The sequence below is a fragment of the Tachyglossus aculeatus genome, chromosome 7 (assembly GCF_015852505.1).
Source record: "Tachyglossus aculeatus isolate mTacAcu1 chromosome 7, mTacAcu1.pri, whole genome shotgun sequence".
Taxonomy (NCBI): domain Eukaryota; kingdom Metazoa; phylum Chordata; class Mammalia; order Monotremata; family Tachyglossidae; genus Tachyglossus; species Tachyglossus aculeatus.
This window is the reverse complement of record NC_052072.1, coordinates 31,460,741-31,471,308: the sequence shown is the minus strand read 5'-3', so window position 1 is coordinate 31,471,308 and position 10,568 is coordinate 31,460,741. Positions and strand designations below refer to the sequence as shown.

The window sequence follows — 10,568 nt, the reverse complement described above, 5'->3', positions numbered from 1 at the left end:
GGGCGGGAAGCCCTGCAGGGCAGCCACGTTTCACCGTTATCGCCCACACCCAAAACTTCCCCGCCAAACAAGGGGAGAAACAACAGCTTCAGAAGCCCAGCGGGCCAGCAGGTGGGTCAGGAGTGTGACCCTAACCCCCGGTGCCCACAGAGTTCACACCTTCCTGTTTCTTAGCCTTCTCCCGATTCCCATCGAGAAATGAGAAACGGCTTGTCTGGGGACACGGCAGGCCGGGGACAGGCGGGATTGGAAAGTGAGGCCCCTCTGCGCCGCTGCTGCTTAACTCTTTCTCACCAGGAAGCCATCCTGCCTTCTCAGGCGGTGGCGGAGGAGCAGAAGGGAGGGAGAGCGGAGCGAACGGTAGGTCCTTTGACTTAGTCTGTCCCACGCTACCCGTGCTGCGGCCCCGTGAGGGTGTGAGAGAGAACTGGAACCCAGGGCAGATCCCCAGCTTTGCTCTCCGCCACCAGCAGCAACAGCGGATGTCGGTCCCTGTCCCGAGTACAAAGGGAACACAAGGAGATCGATTTTATTACCGATCGTCGAGGAGCCTATCTGAAGCAGACAGCCCCACCTGCCTCACCCTCCTGAGGGATTTCTCCACCCGCCGGTCAAAGCTCTCCACAGAGTTCTTCTGGTTCAGGAGGCTCAAGGGGGTTAGGAGGTACTTCAGAGCCAGCCTCGGGGGGAGGGTGACCAGGAGTTTCCGGCGACTGACGCTGCCGCTGGTCCCCGCCGGCAGAGGTTTTCCACTCGGCTCACTGTCCTCAGTCCCGTGGGTCGTCAAGCTGTTCCTGCCTCTCCACCTGGGCACGAGGAGGGCTCGCTCCCGGAGTCCTGAATGGCCCCAACCGCCCAAGGCGTCGCCACTGTCCGGAGTGGGCGATGGCAGCGCGAACCCCACGGAGGCGGCCTGCGTAGCCGGCACCGTCTGCCGGCAGAAAAGCGTTGACCGTTCCTCTCCATCCCAGCCCGCGCCGCTGGTATCCGGGTTGTGCAACGGCAGCTCGGAGGGCTGGCCTTTGGTCCAAGAATCAGGAAGCTGGGTTTGCTTTTTCTCGGGGGATTCAAACACCACCCCCTGTGCTGCCGCCCGTTGGGGAGTCCTCTTCGGCAAATAGAGGATGCTCTGGCCTCGCTGGGTTCTGCGGACCCTCATGTAGCGCTGCACAGACACCGGAATCTGGGGGCTGGGCAGACCCGGGCTCAGGCACTCCCGGAAGTACGTCTGGCAGGGCTGCCCTTTCACAATGGGCACCACGCTGCAGGGCCGGAGCGCCACCACGAAGTCCCACAGCTCGGAGAAGGAAGAATGGTCAGAGTAGGGGACGACGTGGATGCCCGGGTGGGCGGTTTGGACCCAGCGACTGGTCGGCAGGATGGCGATGGTCGGGCGGTCGCTGTTCCAACGCAACATGGTGGCCCGGCAGATCTCAGCGTGGTTGACGGCGTGGATCCGGCCCGCCCCCTCCTCCACCGTGAACACGTCCGCCAGGCCCAGCAGCCGCACCAGCTCCAGTCGCTGAGGACTCAGGACCACCCACGTGCCGAACTCCAGCGCCAGCTCTTCCAGGAGGGTCTCTTTCCCCAGGCTGTAGAGACCTAAGAGCCAGGAGATGAGCCAATCGGAGGGAAGGCCAGAACCAGATTCCTGCCAAGACCACCCTATCCCACAGCTTGCGTTTCTCTCCCGCTACCCGACAATCCCTTGCTGATTCTCCCGACTCCCCGGAGTAGCATCTGACGGGGGTCAGCCCTGCCGCACCCCCACAAAAGATAGGGACGGCATCCAACATGGACTCTCATTCCTCTACCTCTCGATCACCGAGAGCTCAAGCGAAGATCGGAGCACGTACTTCTAACGCAGGGATGAGGTGAACTGACAAGCTCGTCAGGACGGAGGCTCGGTGAGCCGCTGCGGGAGGGACCCTCACCTATCTTGACGTCGTGTTGCGGGTGTCGTCGGATAAGTGCGGCGATCTGGCGGGTGGCTTCCTCCCGGGAGGGTAGGGGTTGTGCCGGGTTGCAGTTGGTGTTGTCGAGGTACAGGGTGTGAATCTGCTTCCCGTGGCTAAGGACAGGCTCCCGTAGCATGGCCGGGGCGTAGCGGAAGTCACCTAGTGGGAGTTCAGGGATGGAAACGGGCCCTGAGATCAGAGCGCTACATGGGTCAATCGATCAATCAATCAATCGTATTTATTGAGCACTTACTGTGTGCAGAGCACTGTACTAAGCGCTTGGGAAGTACAAGTTGGCAACATATAGAGACAGTCCCTACCCAACAGTGGGCTCACAGTCTAAAAGGGGGAGATGGAGAACAAAACCATACTAACAAAATAAAATAAACAGAATAGATATGTACAAGTAAAATAGAGTAATAAATATGTACAAACATATATACACATATACAGGTGCTGTGGGGAAGGGAAGGAGGTAAGATGGGGGGGATGGAGAGGGGGACGAGGGGGAGAGGAAGGAAGGGGCTCAGTCTGGGAAGGCCTCCTGGAGGAGGTGAGCTCTCAGTAGGTCAGATTTACCTTGGGTCTCTGGCAGCCCAGCCATCACTGACCTCTCTCAGTGTTTATAAAAAGGGTCCCGGGGTCCAGTGAGGCTGGGGATCTGCTTCTACCCATGCCCAGCAATAAGAGGCTGCAGGCTAATGAGAAGGTGAAGGCCAGAGAGCCTGAGTCCCACTCAAGAATAATGACGATGATGGTTTTTGTTAAACACCTCCTATGTGCCAGGCACGCTACTAGGCACTGGGGTGGATACAAACAAATCAAGTTGGACGCAATCCCTGTCCCATGTGGGGCTCACAGTCTCACAGATGAATACGGTATTAGAGCCAGGACCAGAGGCCTCTCAGGTTTGGTCATCCTCCTTCTGCCCAGGCTCCGTGGACTTGGAATGGGAAGGACTAGTAGAAATTGCCTCTTTAAAGGCTGTTTGGGACCAGAGATCCATAATACGTCGGCTGGAGATTATAGGGCATGTAGTGCTTTTCACCCATAGTTGTTCCAGTAATCAATTAATCAATCCTATTTATTGAGCAAGTAACACTTGGGAAAGTATGACAGAGTAAATAGACGCATCCCTGCCCTGAAAGAGCTTACAATCTAGTAGATTTCTGCAACCGCACTGAGAAGCAGCATGGTTTAGTGGTTAGCACATGGGCCTGGGAATCAGAAGGACCCGGGTTGTAATCCCAACTCCACCACTTGTCTGTTGTGTGACTTTGGGAAAGTCACTTTGCTTCTCTGTGCCTCAGTTCCCTCGTCTGTAAAATGGTGATTAAGACTGTGAGCCCCATGTGGGACATGGACTGTGTCCAACGTGATTAGCTTGTATCTACCCCAGGGCTTAGTACAGTGCCTGGAACGTACTAAGTGCTTAAGAAATACCATAATAAAAAAATATACACACCTCAAAAGACCTCTACAAAAAACATCCTGTGGAACACCTGTACGAAGTAAAGTCTAGGCCCACAGCACTTACATACATAATAATAATAATAATGACATCTATTAAGCACTTACTACGTGCAGAGCACTGTTCTAAGCGCTGAGGAGGTACAAGGTGATCAGGTTGTCCCACGTGGGGCTCACAGTCGTAATCCCCATTTTACAGATGAGGTAACTGAGGCCCAGAGAAGTTAAGTGACTTGCCCAAAGTCACACAGCTGACAAGTGGCAGAGCCGGGATTTGAACCCATGACCTCTGACTCCAAAGCCCGGGCCCTTTCCACTGAGCCATGCTGCTTCTACATATTCATATCCGTATCCCTAACTTATACTAATGTCTGTCTCCCCCTTTCCTGTACGCTCCCCGTGGGCAGGGAACGCGACTCCGACTCTGAATAGCAATAATAACAGTATCTGGTAAGCACTTACTACGTGCCAAGTGCGGTACCAAGTACTGGAGCAGATACAAGATAATCAGGCTCACACTCTAAGAAGCAGGGAGAACAGGTATCGCAACCCATTTTGCAGACAAGGGAAGTGAAGCAAAGAGAAATTATGTCACTTGGATCACACAACAGGTACCTGGCGGAGCCAGGATTAGACCCGATTCTCTGGGTGCCAGGCTCATGCTCATTCCACTAGGCCACACTGCTTCTACCGAGTATAAGAACTCAAAAAGGACCATTCGCTGATTGATTTGGGCTCCACTTGGGCCCAATTCTGGTTCAGGGCAGATATAGGTGAGATCCAAACACGACACACCTGTAGCTCTCCGGTGCCTAGGCCGGGATAGGGGTGTTTGAGGTTGCCAAACTACAACTTGGTGGAAGACTCAAAGAGCTTATCCAGAGGCGGTGGTGCTCACCTGTGTAGAGGATGGTTCCAAAGTATCCCTCAAAGAGGAACATGACAGAGCCAGGACAGTGGTTGGCATCGATGAGGGTCACGGTCATGGTTTCCTGCCCCACCTCATCCAGCGGCAGCACGTGGCTCTCCCCAACTTCAAGGGGCCGAATCCACCGTTCCGCCACCTAGCCAGGGTGTGAGGGGGGGAAAAGAAGCAAGACGAGGTTGCGAACAGTCAGAGGAAACGGCTCAAGGCCCAAACTCCCTGGGCTGGTTCTGTGGGACCACCGTGGGCCTGGTAGTTATTGGGGACCAATAATCTCAAAAATGCTCAAAAATCTCCAGTGGCTACCAATCAATCTGCGCATCAGGCAGAAACTCCTCAGCCTGGGCTTCCAGGCTGTCCATCCCCTCTCCCCCTCCTACCTCACCTCCCTTCTCTCCTTCTCCAGCCCAGCCCGCACCCTCCGCTCCTCCACCGCTGATCTCCTCACCGTACCTCGCTCTCACCTGTCCCGCCATCGACCCCCGGCCCACGTCATCCCCCTGGCCTGGAATGCCCTCCCTCTGCCCCTCCGCCAAGCTAGCTCTCTTCCTCCCTTCAAGGCCCTGCTGAGAGCTCACCTCCTCCAGGAGGCCTTCCCAGACTGAGCCCCTTCCTTCCTCTCCCCCTCGTCCCCCTCTCCATCCCCCCATCTTACCTCCCTCCCTTCCCCACAGCACCTGTATATATGTATATATGGTTGTACATATTTTTTTACTCTATTTATTTATTTATTTATTTTATTTGTACATATCTTTTCTATTTATTTTATTTTGTTAGTATGTTTGGTTTTGTTCTCTGTCTCCCCCTTTTAGACTGTGAGCCCACTGTTGGGTGGGGACTGTCTCTATATGTTGCCAATTTGTACTTCCCAAGCGCTTAGTACAGTGCTCTGCACATAGTAAGCGCTCAATAAATGCGATTGATGATGATGATGACCACGGGAATTACAAGGGATAAATATCAATCGATGGCACTTTTAAAAGCAATCACTACCAGGGGCTGGGCTAGGTACAAAATTCCACGGTCCAGTCCCTGTCCCGCACAGGGCTCACGATCTGTCATCACCACCATCATCATCAATCGTATTTATTGAGCACTTACTGTGTGCAGAGCACTGGACTAAGCGCTTGGGAAGTACAAGCTGGTAACTTGTCCTGCCCTCATTTTACAGATGAGGAAACTGAGGCCCAGAGGGATTAAGCAGCGTGGCTCAGTGGAAAGAGCACAGGCTTTGGAGTCAGAGGTCATGGGTTCGAATCCCCGCTCCACCACAAGTCTGCTGTGTGACCTTGGGCAAGTCACTTAACTTCTCTGAGCCTCAGTTACCTCACCTGTAAAAATGGGGATTAAGACTGTGAGCCCCGTGTGGGACAACTTGATCACACTGTATCCCCCCCAGCGCTTAGAACAGTGCTTTACACATAGTAAGCGCTTAACAAATGCCATTATTATTGTTATTATTATTATTATTATTATTATTATGTGATCCGCCCATGGTCACATTGGGCCAGCGGTGGACCCGGGTTCAAACCCGGAACTCTCGATTCTCAATTAGGAATTCTTTCCTGTGTGCCACGCTGTCTCCCCATCTGGCTTATGGGAAAGGTGACCTGGGCCTCACCCCGGCTTCTTACACCGCTAATAAATTAATTAATAATGGCATTTATTAAGCGCTTACTCTGTGCAAAGCACTGTTCTAAGCGCTGGGGAGGTTACAAGGTGATCAGGTTGTCCCACGGGGGGCTCACGGTCTTAATCCTCATTTCACAGATGAGGTAACTGAGGCACAGAGAAGTTAAGTGATTTGCCCAAAGTCACACAGCTGGCAAGTGGCGGAGCTGGGATTTGAACCCATTCATTCATTCAATTGTATTTATTGAATGCTTACTGTGTGCAGAGCACTGTACTAAGCGACTAGGAAGTACAAGTTGGCAACATATAGAGATGGTCCCTACCCAACAGTGGCTCACAGTCTAGAAGGGGGAGGCAGAGAACAAAACAAAACATATTAACAAAATAAAATAATTAGAATAAATATGTACAAATAAAATGAATAGAGTAATAAATACGTACAAACATATATACAGGTGCTGTGGGGAGGGGAAGGAGGTAAGGCAGGGGGATGGGGAGGAGGGGGAGAGGAAGGAAGGGGCTCAGTCTGGGAAGGCCGTCTAACCTCTGACACCCTAACAATGATAATAATGATAATAATAATAATAATAATAATAATAATAATAATGACATTTATTAAGCGCTTACTCCGTGCAAAGCACTGTTCTAAGCGCTGGGGAGGTTACAAGGAGATCAGGTTGTCCCACGGGGGGCTCACAGTCTTAATCTGTGTCTTAATTAAGGCTCACAGTCTTAATCTTCTAGACTGTGAGCCCACTGTTGGTTAGGGACCCTCTCTCTATGTTGCCAACTTGTACTTCCCAAGCGCTTGGTCCAGTGTTCTGCACATAGTAAGTGCTCAATAAATACGATTGATTAATCCCCATTTTCTGGATGAGGGAACTGAGGCCCAGAGAAGTGAAGTGGCTTGCCCAAAGTCACGCAGCTGATGGTTGGCGGAGCTGGGATTTGAACCCATGACCTCTGACTCCAAAGCCCGGGCTCTTTCCACTGAGCCACGCTCCCCCTAACTGGTTCGGGGGTGGTCCCACCCCATCGAAAAGGGGGTGATGGTCCCCCTTCCCCCCCAAAACACCCCCAGCTGCGGACAGTTCTCAGCTGGGCCCTTCTGGGCCCTGGAGAAGCAGCGTGGCTCAACGGAAAGAGCCCGGGCTTTGGAGTCAGAGGTCATGGGTTCAAATCCCGGCTCTGCCAACTGTCGGCTGTGTGACTGTGGGCAAGTCACTTCACTTCTCTGGGCCTCAGTGACCTCATCTGTAAAATGGGGATTGAGACTGTGAGCCCCCCGTGGGACAACCTGATCACCTTGTAACCTCCCCGGCGCTTAGAACAGTGCTTTGCACGTAGTAAGTGCTTAATAAATGCCATTATTATTATTATTATTCTTTTTCCCTGCGGGCCGGGTCCACTGGGGGGGAAGTGAGCTCCCCGGAGAAGTCCCTGAGTAAGCGCTCAATCAATCAATCGTATTTATTGAGCGCTTACTGTGTGCAGGGCACTGTACTAAGCGCTTGGGAAGTCCAAGTTGGCAACATCTAGAGACAGCCCCTACCCAACAGGGGGCTCACAGTCTAAAAGGGGGAGACAGAGAACAAAACCAAACGTAGTAACAAGATAAAAGGAATAGTAAAGACGATGGAATGAGTGAGCCGTCCCCTACCTGCAGGCTGTGGTGCAGGAGGCGGCCAGTAAGGGGGGAGCAGTAGAGGGGCCGGGTCCAGGTGCTGGACAGGCCCACGGTGTGGTCGGAGTGCAGGTGCGACAGGAAGAAGAGGCGGGCGTGGCCGGCCCGCCGCAGGCTCCAGAAGTCCACGGCGATGGGGGTGTGGGGGATCAGGGTCCCGTTCATGGCAAGGGGAGGGAGGATGGGGGGGACGGAGGGAGGGAGGATGGGGAGGACGGAGGGAGGGAGGATGGGGAGGAGGGAGGGAGGGAGGAAGGACCACACGGGCGCTGTCACCGGGGAGACGAGGGGACAAGGGGACCGCAGCCAAGCGGCAGAACTCAAAACCACCGGGAGGGGGCGCCCGCCCGCCCGAAATGGAACAAAAAAACACCGGGAGGGGGCGCCCGCCCGCCCGAAATAATAGAACAAAAAACCACCGGGAGGGGGCGCTCGCCCTCCCGCCCGAAATAGAACAAAAAACCACCGGGAGGGGGCGCTCGCCCTCCCGAAATAATAGAACAAAAAAACACCGGGAGGGGGCGCTCGCCCTCCCGCCCGAAATAGAACAAAAAACCACCGGGAGGGGGCGCCCGCCCGCCCGAAATAATAGAACAAAAAACCACCGGGAGGGGGCGCCCGCCCGCCCGAAATAATAGAACAAAAAAACACCGGGAGGGGGCGCTCGCCCTCCCGCCCGAAATAGAACAAAAAACCACCGGGAGGGGGCGCTCGCCCTCCCGCCCGAAATAATAGAACAAAAAAACACCGGGAGGGGGCGCTCGCCCTCCCGCCCGAAATAGAACAAAAAACCACCGGGAGGGGGCGCCCGCCCGCCCGAAATAATAGAACAAAAAACCACCGGGAGGGGGCGCTCGCCCTCCCGCCCGAAATAGAACAAAAAACCACCGGGAGGGGGCGCCCGCCCGCCCGAAATAATAGAACAAAAAACCACCGGGAGGGGGCGCTCGCCCTCCCGCCCGAAATAGAACAAAAAACCACCGGGAGGGGGCGCTCGCCCTCCCGCCCGAAATAATAGAACAAAAAAACACCGGGAGGGGGCGCTCGCCCTCCCGCCCGAAATAGAACAAAAAACCACCGGGAGGGGGCGCTCGCCCTCCCGCCCGAAATAGAACAAAAACCCACCGGGAGGGGGCGCCCGCCCGCCCGAAACGGAACTCAAAGCCACCGGGAGGGGGCTCCCGCCCGCCCGAAATGGAACTCAAAGCCACCGGAAGGGGGCGCCCGCCCGCCCGAAATGGAACAAAAAACCACCGGAAGGGGGCGCCCTCCCGCTCGAAGCGGAACTCAAAACCACCAGGAGGGGGCGCCCGCCCGCCCTCCCGCCCGAAATGGAACAAAAAACCACCGGGAGGGGGTGCCCGCCCGCCCGCCCGAAACGGACCTCAAAACCACCGGGAGGGGGCGCCCGCCCCCTCGAAACGGACCTCAAAACCACCGGGAGGGGGCGCCCGCCCTCCCTCCCGCCCGAAATAGAACAAAAAAGCACCGGGAGGGGGCGCCCTCCCGCCCGCCCTCCCGCGGGTCGGCGGGGCCCGTCGGGGGTGCGGGGGAGGTTCCCGCCGGAGTGAGTCCCGCTCCCGGAGCAGATTGGGGGCGCGGTAGCTCCGCCTCTCCCCTCCCTCCCTCCCTCCCTCCCTCCTTTCCCCTCTTTTCCCCTCCCCTCCCCTCCTCTCCTCACTTTTCCCCGCCCCGGGTCGGGCCGGGCCGGGCCAGGTGAGAGCAGCCGATCTCCGACCGCCGAGAAGACTCGAACCTCCGGCGGCTGCGCGGCCTGCGGCCCGCGGATTGCGGAGGCGGAGGCAGGAAGAGGGCCCGCCGAGGGGGCGGCCCTGGGAAGAGCCGTCGGCCGGGGGCGCCAGAGAGCCGGAGGCCTGACCGGGGACCGGGACCGGACGGGCCCGGGGGAGGAGGGGCGGGGCCCGGGGGATCGGGGAACTGGGGGCCCGGGCGGCCGGACGGACGGAGGGCCGGCCCTTGGCCCTTGGCCCTTCTCCCTTCCCCAGCCGGACAGACGGACGGCCGGACGGACGGCCGGTCCGCCCGCCCTCCCTCCCCTCCCCGGCCGGTCCTTCTTCCTTCCCCGGCTGGTCCCTATTTCCCCGGCCTGCTGTGCATCCGGGGCCTTGGCGCCGTTGGCTCGATTAGTTTTCCGGTCTGCTCAGGGCAGGCAGGCAGGCAGGGGCAGGGGCCCGGGCCCGGGCCGCCTCGACGCCACACAGAGACCCTCAGAGACCTCCTCAGGGATCCCCCCCCAGAGACCCTCGGGGACCCTCAGGGACCCCCCCAGAGACCCTCAGGGGACCCTCTGGGCCCCCCACCAGAGACCCAAGGGGACCCCCCCCAGAGACCCTCGGGGACCCCAACCAGAGACCCAAGGGGATCCTCAGGGCCCCCCACCAGAGACCCAAGGGGACCCTCAGGGGCCCCCCCGAGACCCTTGGGGACCCTCAGGGGCCCCCCCAAGAGACCCTCGGGGGCCCTCAGGGACCCCCCAGAGGCCCTCAGGGACCCCCCCCCGAGACCCTCGGACCCCCTCAGGGGCCCCCCAAGAGACCTTCGGGGACCCTCAGGGGCCCCCCCAGGGACCTTCGGGGACCCTCAGGGGCCCCCCAGGAGACCCTCAGGCCCCCCCAGGGACCCCTCAGGAACCCCCCCGAGACTCTAGGGGACCCTCAGGGCCCCCCCCAGAGACCCTCGGGGACCTGCAGGGGCCCCCCCAGAGACCCTCGGGGACCCTCAGGGACCCCTCAGGGACCCCCCAGAGACCCTCAGGGCCCCCCCCGGAGACCCTCGGGGACCTCAGGGGCCCCTCCAGAGACTCTTGGGGACCCTCAGGGACCCCCCCCAGAGACCCTCAGGGGCCCTCCGTGACCCCCTAGTGACCCTCAGAGACCCC

At 57.7% G+C, this 10,568-nt stretch overlaps 2 protein-coding genes across 2 annotated transcripts; one reads left to right on the top strand and one right to left on the bottom strand.

Moving 5' to 3' along the window:
• Nucleotides 1-532: 532 nt before the first annotated feature.
• Nucleotides 533-7,834, bottom strand: DCLRE1B (DNA cross-link repair 1B). The gene is made up of 4 exons (XM_038749389.1): nt 7,646-7,834; nt 4,327-4,492; nt 1,935-2,117; nt 533-1,602 (listed from the first exon to the last, which is right to left on the bottom strand). Exons 1-4 carry the CDS (start codon nt 7,832-7,834, stop codon nt 533-535), a joined length of 1,608 nt encoding a protein of 535 aa, XP_038605317.1.
• Nucleotides 7,835-8,906: 1,072 nt separating this feature from the next.
• Nucleotides 8,907-10,543, top strand: LOC119930450 (basic salivary proline-rich protein 1-like). Its single transcript, XM_038748778.1, has 3 exons — nt 8,907-9,270; nt 9,386-9,706; nt 9,840-10,543. Exons 1-3 carry the CDS (start codon nt 8,907-8,909, stop codon nt 10,541-10,543), a joined length of 1,389 nt encoding a protein of 462 aa, XP_038604706.1.
• The last annotated feature ends 25 nt before the right edge of the window (nt 10,544-10,568 follow it).

Bases quoted from the DNA above. Each gene is read 5' to 3' on its own strand.
- DCLRE1B (XM_038749389.1), bottom strand. From the start codon at position 7,834: ATGAACGGGACCCTGATCCCCCACACCCCCATCGCCGTGGACTTCTGG. The intron at 4,493-7,645 runs GTAGGGGACGGC...CACCCTGGCTAG, and splicing joins TCCTGCACCACAGCCTGCAG to GTGGCGGAACGGTGGATTCG. The intron at 1,603-1,934 runs GTGAGGGTCCCT...CCTGGCTCTTAG, and splicing joins GCAACACGACGTCAAGATAG to GTCTCTACAGCCTGGGGAAA.
- LOC119930450 (XM_038748778.1), top strand. From the start codon at position 8,907: ATGGAACAAAAAACCACCGGAAGGGGGCGCCCTCCCGCTCGAAGCGGA. The intron at 9,271-9,385 runs GTAGCTCCGCCT...GGGCCGGGCCAG, and splicing joins CGGAGCAGATTGGGGGCGCG to GTGAGAGCAGCCGATCTCCG. The intron at 9,707-9,839 runs GTCCGCCCGCCC...TGCTCAGGGCAG, and splicing joins GACGGCCGGACGGACGGCCG to GCAGGCAGGCAGGGGCAGGG.